We start from the raw sequence: 9,722 nt of genomic DNA, 5'->3' as shown, positions 1-9,722 counted from the left end.
CTGCTAATATTTAGGTAAGTGCTATAGGCTGTTTTCCTGGATTTGAAAGCTGATGTGAAACCAATTTAAGCAAAGCAATTGGGTATTCTATTTGTTTCATTTTTGAGACTGCCTTGGCAGCAGCGAGGTGGCTGACCCTTAATGACAGGTACTATTATGATGGGTCTTCTCTGCCTGTCTAATCAGTAGTAGGAGGCTAGATCCTCATGTAGATCTAATTCAGAGTTTCTGGGTGGTTATTCTGAAGAAGGTAATTTCAGAGCTTGATGAGCACTTTAGTTCTGCTCACCGTATAAGAAAGTTAAGAAAAAAATCTGTTGTAATCTGAGCCTTTTTAGTTTTGAAAACAAACTTCTTCAAGACAGGTTTCACCATCTACTTCTGTTACTTTTGGCCTCTTCCATTTATGTTCACTTATCTTGGCTGATCTGTTTTTCTTCTTTCTCCTTCAGCTTCTCCATTTCCTCCCAATATACGAAGCACAAGCTGTATCATTGCTGCGACAAAGGGTGGGTTGCACCTTCTCCGCAGCACTCAGATATTTTCTTCATGGCTCTCCGTGTGAAGTCAACCTTCCCTCTTTCTTTCTTGAGAGCCGTGTACTCGTAAGCCTTCAGCTTGCTATAATAGTCTGAGAATTTGTTGTAGAGGATGGAAATGGGCATGCCATTCAGGATTATTCCAAAAGCAATGCAGAGGAAAGCAAACAGGCGACCAAGGTGAGTTTCTGGACACATATCACCATATCCCACTGTAGAGATGCTGACCTACAGGCAAATCAACATTCAACTTATTAGTTGGGAAGAAATATATAAACAGATATGTTCACTGATCAGGGGCAATTTTAAAGTTAGTGGTTTTGTACTTTGCGTCTAAGTCTGAAATACTCTCTAATGCCTTCCTTTTATGTGCCATCCATCTTATGGAAAATATACCTTTTAAAAAAAATCCCTCACATGAAGTAAAGACCACGATTAGACACCATTTAGGAGGATTTTTATAAGCTTTGACCCTGCAGAGGGAATTTCCAAACAATTTCCACACCAGCCTGTCCAGAAGATGAGTTTGTTTGGATGCAGCGAGAGGATAGATGTGGCTCCCGGACCATGCAAATCTACTGATAGCTGCAACCCTGCTCCCTCATTATGTCACTTGGAACAGATGCCCTGTTTCTAAATCCAGTGTGCTGATAAAACCCGATATTTGGGAGTTGGTCTGTGGGTTGTATTTTGAGCTTTACCTGTGTTTGTCATATATATTGTAGGAACTAATGCAAAACACATGAAAATTTTCAGCTAATTATGAAATGTAGTTTCATAATATTTGCACTATAGGAAGAAGTGGCCCAGGACTTTGAAGTTTCTAGATAAAATTCCCTGTAATGATAACATACCTACAGGGAACTGTAGCCTGGAATTTTTTGCTTGCAGTATACGCTTGCAACATATGAATTAATAGTGCTAAGGGGGTACCCAGGTGGGAAATTTTTGCTGAATTCCATTTTGAAGAAATGTTTGGGGGTTGTTTAAAATGTTTTGGGTTTGGTTGCTGTTGTTTTTTGGGAGGTTTTTTATGTTTGTTTTTGGGTTTTTTTTTGTTTGAAGAGTGGTGGTATTTAGTGTATCTGTTATATATGAATCTTTACACTTTGCCATTACATTGTCTGCATAGTTTCACAGACTTTTTTCTTCTCAGCCTCATCATGTTCTTTACATAGGATATAAGAAGGGACCATGGTATGAACTCCATACTATACCAAGTACTACAATACTTTCATTGTAAAATTCCATTTCAAAAATTCATGGCTATTTGATTATGGGGATGCTGCATATGAATTATATACAGCATAAAATAACTCCTAATTTATATACTTCCACTGCACACATCTTGATTTTTTAAAATAATTTTTATATTTAGTAAATATATCTTCCTTTACTCTGTAAAACTTGCAGATTTTTGCCACCTGGCACTTTCTAGTCAGTGCAAGAGGCTAGAGACTTTTTCAGCCAGTGAATTTGATTTATTTTTTTTCACAGTGTCTCAACACACTGTGTGTATCTACAAAACTGTAATGAAATCTCTGACAGAAATCAGCCACAGGCTGTAGGACTTTCACTGTAATGCCCTTGTGGCTTTAGCCACAGTAAGTGGCTTCAGAATAAATAAATAAGTAAGTATCTGGAAGGTCACAGTGTGCAGCCTGCTGTCATCTAACATCCTAAATAAAATGTTATTTCCAATGAAGAAAGCATTAGGGTGCATGAAACAGCACTGGGTGAGCACATTTGTAGGATGCACCTGGTGCTTCCTGTGGAATAAAAAGGATTAGTCACTTGCTTTAATGGAAATTAAGTCACTGGATTTGAATGATAATACAGGATAAATATCTCCAAAAATAAATACTGAGATGAAGGCAAGATGTTTATCTCCACCAGCCAGGCAAAAATCATTATCCTCTGATAAGGTTCTGTTCCACTGGCATAGTCTTATACATTGCCTGTAACAGTTTAGGAGAGATGCTTCTTCTCTTACATGTGGAAGACTGTGAGCACTGTTGGATTTTAATAAAATTTGAGTGATCCAGATATTTTAATTTGCAGTCCTAAAGAAGAGATAGCCTTTAAAAAGTGTTTCATGCCTTGGAATTGCAATGTGCATGCTACAGCTTTTGTTTTGAAGAAACTTACTCAGCTAAATAGGCCTTTTTCACATAGTCATGTAAGTTTCTTAGGAATATCTAAATGATTATGGTGTCACCAATTTGCAGAAATGAGCCTTAAAGATTTTGCATATAACCTGCACATTCAGAAAACAAAATATAAGGCTAATGTCCTTATTCTAGCCAAGGGTGAGGCATGAATGTTTTCATAACCTGTGTATACCACTTACAGATGATCTGCAAAGGTCACATTACAGGACCCTTTCCTTTATTCACTGATTTTTCCATCCTTCCCATGGCCTGGCTTGAAGGATATTTATCACTGGTACATGTATGCATGTGCATATATAAATGTCTTTGTGTGTCTGTAGGGCCATTTTTTCTGCCATGAGCTGAATCACTACAAACGTATGTGTGGTAGACCACCACACCTCATTGACCATTGCCGGACCAGAAGTGCAGACTGTGGACTCCAGGACTGTTGGCCAGGAGAAGTGACCTTGGATGGGCTGGGATTACTGTCCTGTGGGCCCCATACGCAGCTGCAGCATCAAGTGTCTATGCTGATCAACCAGCATGAGGTGTTCTGACTCCTGTCCAGTCCATTTGCATGGGCTTCTTTCTCCAGGGAAGTGACTGGGACAGAGCTAAACCCATAGCCAGTCCTGGGGCCCTGCATAAACATGGATTATTGGAGGCCAGCATCAGCTGCTGCAAAATGAAGTGTATGTGATGATAGACTAGCTCAAGCCTTAGGGTTATGGGTGGCCAAGACACAGGCCCTTTGCCTCCCCTCAGCATCTGCAATGCCTAGCTACCCCCTGGTTTCACCCAGAATGCTATAGATACACACATCTTCTGCAGCACAACAGAACACACTCTCCTGTGCAAAACAACTGTTGGTCCTAATGCATTTTTAACAGGCAGAGCTCTGGGACAGCTTTCGCTTTTAAAGTTTGAGTGACCTGGCAATAGTTATTATGTCTTATCATCTTGCAATTCTATGATGGGTCACAGAAAATCTGCAAACAGAATAAGAATGAAAATCCCATGTCCACCTGCAACCAAACAGTCTGATGCATTCATTTTTGTTTTCCTTCCTTTTTTTTTTTTTTTTTTTTTTTTGCGGCACTGACAATGGCATTAAATGGAGAAATGCTTTTCTTTCCCATCTCTTTGCCTGTTTCTTCTTTAAAAGTGCGAATACTTTATGCATTCAGAGGGATGGGAATTTCAACAACTGCCTGTCTGATTAAGCCTTGATTTAAACTTACAACAGAGGTAAATGAGTCCATGTGTGTGTATGTGAGTGAGTGCATATGTCCTGTAAGCTCAGAATTCAGAGCAGATGTTCACTGATCTGAGCCTGTTGTTTTCAAGGCTGCCAGCAGCTCCAGCAAGGAAAGGGAGGGTGAGGGAAGGGGCGGCTTCTGGATACCCAGCAAGGAAAGATGTGTTTACTTACGGCAGCCCACCACCAAGCATGGGGAATGCTGGTGAAGTTGGTGCTGGAAACATCATGCTCCACTGTGTAGACCATGGCAGAGAAGGCGAAGATCCCCATAGCAATGAAGAGCAAAAGGCAGCCCACCTGCTGGTAGCACTGGCGCAAGGTAAAGCCGAAGGCACGCAGCCCTGTGGAGTGGCGGGCCAGCTTGAGGATGCGGAAGATGCGCATGAGGCGCATGATGCGAAGCACTTGTCCTACCTTGCCCACCCGTCCCACCTTCTCAATATCATGCTCATGCTGAGAGCCCCGACCCCGGGGCTGGTCATCGTCAGTAAAGCATTCAAGCAGCAGCTGTAGATAGAGGGGCAGGATGGCAATGAGGTCTACTGCATTGAGGGCGCTGCTGGCAAAGCGGCGTAGGTCTGGTGTAGAGACCAAGCGCAGCAGGTACTCCAGCGTGAAGAATGCAATGCACAGGGTCTCAATGTGCTCCAAGACAGGCCGGCTATCCCCGCTCTTCCAGTCTACCTGCTGCATCTCCTCCACAGTGTTGAGTGCCAGGGCCACCACAGAGATGAGCACAAAGAAGCTGGAGGCCACTGCCATCACCTTGGCGGTGACAGAGGAGAAGGGCTTCTCCATGAGGTTCCAGAGGCGCCAACGCTGGGGACCATAGTAGCGCATGTGGTGGAAGAGCTGCTCGTTCTCCTCAGCCTCTGCCTGGGAGCGCAGCTCCCGCTGGACCTTCAGCTGTTCTCTCAGCTCATCACGGCGCTCCTCGAAGCAGATGCGGCAACAGCGAGGGGTGTATTTGAGACGCACGCCCCAGTAACTCAGCTCTTCCAGGAAGCTACAGGGGCACAACTCGTCCCGCACACGCAGCACCCCCGAGGCATAGAAGTTGTACACCAGCTGGAAGACGGCTGGGTCTCGATCAAAGAAATACTCATCAACCTGGGCAGCGTAGTCATCGCACAGGCCCAGCTGGCAACGACGGTCAGTGGAGGTGGCCAGGCGGCCCAAGCGGGTCTTGGGATAGATGGCCACTGCCTGGTAAGTGAGACGGTAGCTTTGGCCACCAACGTTGATGTTCAGCACGGATGGAGCAGATGCTGTGGCCAGGGCTCTGGCAGAAGGGGCAGGAGAACAAGGAATGAATGATGAGGCCTTGTTTTCTCCCTTAAATGCATCTTCACTTGGCCATTTTCCTTGTTCTTTCTCTTCATCTTCCTCATCTTCATCATCCACGTAATAATTGTAATTCCCCTCAGGTCCCAGTAGCAGTAGGGACTGGGTGTTCAAGGGAGCGTTAGCAGAAAAAACACTCTGCTTGTCTACATGCGTGCTTTTGTTATCCTTCCCCTTGTTGGGCTGTGGGAGGATGTTCGGTGCTTCCCCCTCTCCGCCTTTACGTTTCAGGAAAGGAAACTCTCGTTGCATGTTAAACTGCAACATACTATTATTCCTTACTCTTCTCCCTTCTTTGCATTCACCTGATCAAGCAACTAACAGCAGTCCTTTCCAACACTACAAAGGCTGACAATCCTGTTTTCTTCTCTCTTTATCTCAGCAGTATCATGCACAGCAGTGGTTCTGCATTTTTCTCCCTGCCAGCCACTACTCCAGTTGTGAAAGCTCCGTGTGGGATATAGACATATGAAGACTGCTGTTGACCGTTTTAATCTTGCTGACAGCAAAGATCTGAGTGCTTAGAGGAGGGGATTTAGGGGCTATTATCCTGTTCCATCCTCATTTCCCTCAGGCTGTGACGTGAATGATTATGGATCCATAAATCTATGAAAAATCAGTGTGTGGGGGGGCAAACCCCTAAAGTTTTATTCCTAATAAAACCCACACATTTCTTATTTCAGTATATATGGATTTAAAATAGTCTCAAAATGAAATGTGTGAGGGGCAGAGAGAAAGAGAGACAGAGAACATTACAGATTTCTTTCACAAAGATAGCATGGCTTGGTTTTCCTTAATGAAAATAATGAATAATTGATATGCAGAAAAAGGGTAGGAACTCACTAGAGTAGCTCTTAAAATGTTTTCAAAAGCTGAGCAAATAAAAGTCATCCTTTTTTATTCCCAGATAGAATATCTCCATTTGGTTAAGAGCTGAGGAAAGTTGCAGCTTTGGCTGTGCTCTGGGAGTGGAGGTCTCACGCTCCACTGGACTCAGTAGAAGTGAAGGGCAGGGGTGTGAAGGGGTGTCCAGCTTCAGACTCTTTATGAGCTGCTGAGAAACAGCATAAAGCCATTCTTGTTTCTCTTGCAGATCATGTTAGAGTAGCATAAAGTTGCAGTGGGTGACTAGTAGGACAGGAGAGAGGTGCTTTCTCTTGCTTTGATGGAGGTTTTATCCTCAGCCCTAGTTGAACTGGCACAAGCATCTCCTGTAAAAATAAGCATCCTGAAAACCAGGTTGCTTCCCCTTGTCACTGGGAACACTTCAGTTGAGCTATGGCTCCTGTAAAGCGGAGGATACACGCAACAAAAGGATGGTTCCTTTGGCATGCTCTTAGCACCTGATTTATAACTTCTAAACATCAGCTCATTATTCCACCTGTATCCAGGCTGGTGCAGGAAGGGAAAAGGCACTGGAAAACTGCTAGCTTTGGCAAACCTTGCTGGTCTGGAAGGCTTCCATTTGCAATCCTGTAGCCTGCCTTCTCCTCGCAGCTCTCTACCCTTCCTCACAAGCTGCTGGGACAGCGTATCCCAGAGGCCCTGCAGCAGTGTTTTTACTTTGTTAATCTCAAGTTCCTCTTCTTCTCTCACTGATCTCATGGTCTTGCACCTGCAGACACCAATATTGCTGTTCTGGTGGTGTCATGTGAAGCAATTGCTTTTGCTGTGAGAATGCCCCCTTCTTTTTTCCTGTTTCTTTCCCCTCAGTTGTATCTTTTATGTTTACTAGCTCTTGACAAACTGGAAGATGTCATAGCTAAGCATTTTGCAATACTTTTGTTCTCAGAGTGTATTCTAAGGTTCAAGGTTTCTTTGAGTCACATTGTTTAAGGCCTGGATTATTTGTAATTCACATTTAACTGTTCTTGAAAGTCTTTTGCTTCATGACTTTGTCTCCACTGTCTGTTCTCTTTCTTGATGCAAAAAATGCAAGGCCCCTATAAACAGGGATTGTTAGTGCCTCTTTAGAGAACTGCTTTGCAGTTCGCTTTAAACATTAAACCATACCTTGGTGAGTCCTTTGTATAGCAACCTTAATGCAACTTAATGTCCAGTTTCAAGGATGTTTTGTTCTCCTAAGCAAACTAATTCAGACATAAAAGAAAGGATAGTCTGCAATGCCATCATTTTACTACCAAATATTCTTCCACATTTCTTCATCAAGATTCAGGCTAGCCTATAACAAATTCCTCCTTCCAGCTTCTGTTGTAACATTTAATTTTACTTTTTGTCAGGCTGCCTGGTCTCACTTCTGAGAAATATCCAGTAAGGCTTTTTAGTCAGTACTGGACACATGCTTTCTCATACCATACTGCAGTAGCAGGAGCTTCTACAGGGTGAACTTCCTGGCTGTCAGACATTAGCTCCTCATGCACCTGGACTCAGATTTTGGACATCATTACTAAGCAAAGCAAGGAATATCATTAAGTTCACTTTGCTCAGACTAATCCCTTTGACCTAGATATTCTTGGGAACAGAGCTCTCAGGTACCTGCTGGCTCTACTCAAACTTGCCTCTAGCTGACAAAGTAGGTAAAATCAAATTGCTTTATTTATGTTCTTTATTTTGGGGTAAGAGTTGGTTCTGAGCTGTTAGTTCTCAACCTAGATAGATAAGAAAATGAAGTGATCAGAAAGGATGCACTTTTTTCCCCTTTATCTACCTTATTCAGTGTGCTGCTTATCCTCATATGGATAAATGTCATTAGTAAGAATTGCACAACATCTTGTATGGGGAAGAGCACACTATGGGCTGCTGAAAGAGACAGTTAGTAAGGTCCCTTGGAAATCTTTTATCTTTTTAAGTTATTTGGGGCCAGAAAGGCTGCTCACTTTTTAAGAACTGTCTTTTAAGAGCAAAGGAGCAGCCAATTCGAAAGTGTTAGTAGCCAAGCCAGTGCGGCAGAAGGTTGGCTTGGCTGAGCAGGGATCTTCTAGAACTCAGGTGAAAAAAGGAAAGTGTATGACATTGAAGGCAAGTACAGATGACATGGGGGAATAACAGAGATGCTGCTCACCTCTCTAGAGAGAAAATTTGTGTGCCCAAAACTCAATTAGAGTTCAAGCTGGCCAACACTGTGAAGGACAACAAAAAGGGCTGCTTTTTTTTTTGTTTTGAAACGATGTTACATTAGGCTTGCAGCCAGTAACCAGTGGGGATCCCCAGGGCTCCATTTTAGGGCCAGTGCTTTATATTTATATTTTTATAAATTACCTGGATTCAGGAATCGAATGCACATTAAGTAAGTGTGGTGATAATACTAAACTGGGAAGAGCTCTTTACCCTGGAGGGTAGAGAGGTTCTGCAGAGAGATGTGGATAGACTAGAGAGCTGGGAAATTACCAACCATATGAAATTAAACAAGATCAATTGCAGCATTCTCCACCCCGGATGTGGTTATGCATACAAACAAGAGGCTCATGGAAAGAGATCTAGGGATTTGGATTGGTGGCAAGTTGAGTGTGAGTCAGCAGTGCCCTGACAGCCAGGAGGGCCACCTGTGTCCTGGGGGATATCAAACACAGCATCACCAGCCTGTAGAGGGAGGGGATTGTCCCACTCTGCTCTGCACTGGCACGGCCTCACCTTGAATATTGTGGGCAGTTTTGGGTACCACAAATATAAGGACATCAAACTGCTTGAGTATGTCCAGAGGAGGGTAACCAAGATGGTGAAAGTCCTCAGCAGCAAGACTCAGTTCAGTTGGTTTCCTCAGCTTGGAGATGAGAAGGCTGAAGTGATCTCTGGGCACCTACAATTTCCTCAGGGTGGTCAGTGGAGTGAGAGGTTATGATCTCCTCTCTCTGGTGGCCAGGGATAGGATATGAGGAGATGGAATGAAGCTGCATCAGGGGAAGTTCAGACTGGACATTAGGAAAAGGTTCTTCATGGAGATGGTGGTCAGTGATTGAAACATGCTCCCCAGGGAAGTGGTCATACCACAAGGCTGTCAGAGTTCAAGGACCATCTGGATGATGCTCTTAGTCATACGGTTTAATTTCAAGGTAATCCTGTGAGGAGCAGTGAGTAGGACTCAGTGATTCTTATAAGTCCCTTCCAACCTGAAACATAGTATGATTCTATGATTCTACGGGTAGAAGAAGAAATGTGAAAAGCTAGCTGTCAGTAATACTGGAGAATGCTGTCCAATCAACCAGATGGTGCTCTGGACACCAGCTTCCTGAGAACAGGATTTTCACAAGAGAAAACTATAATTAAAATGGAAGACAGTAATGAGAAGGTAAGTTTTTGAAAGCCACCATTTTTAGAAGTGCTGACTTTTCCCAGGATGGGGGACTGTAAAACTGCAATACTCTTTCACTGAGCAAATCAGCTTCAGAACTGAGTATATGTGCTTTATCTTAGTTAAAAAAAAAAGATAACTTTTTAATTAAATTACTTTAAAGAATTTAAATGATC

The 9,722-nt window shown here is 43.2% G+C and overlaps 1 protein-coding gene across 1 annotated transcript; it reads right to left on the bottom strand.

Annotated features, from left to right (window-relative positions):
* Positions 1-491: 491 nt before the first annotated feature.
* Positions 492-5,590, bottom strand: KCNV2 (potassium voltage-gated channel modifier subfamily V member 2). The gene is made up of 2 exons (XM_050328517.1): positions 4,125-5,590; positions 492-767 (listed from the first exon to the last, which is right to left on the bottom strand). The coding sequence occupies exons 1-2, from the start codon at positions 5,562-5,564 to the stop codon at positions 492-494; spliced, it is 1,716 nt and encodes a 571-aa protein (XP_050184474.1). The 5' UTR covers positions 5,565-5,590.
* Positions 5,591-9,722: the final 4,132 nt, after the last annotated feature.

The sequence above is a fragment of the Myiozetetes cayanensis genome, unplaced genomic scaffold, assembly GCF_022539395.1.
Source record: "Myiozetetes cayanensis isolate MyiCay16 unplaced genomic scaffold, myiCay2020 scf4, whole genome shotgun sequence".
Lineage (NCBI taxonomy): Eukaryota > Metazoa > Chordata > Aves > Passeriformes > Tyrannidae > Myiozetetes > Myiozetetes cayanensis.
Note: the sequence above shows the minus strand (reverse complement) of the source record. Positions and strands in the feature narration are given on the sequence as shown.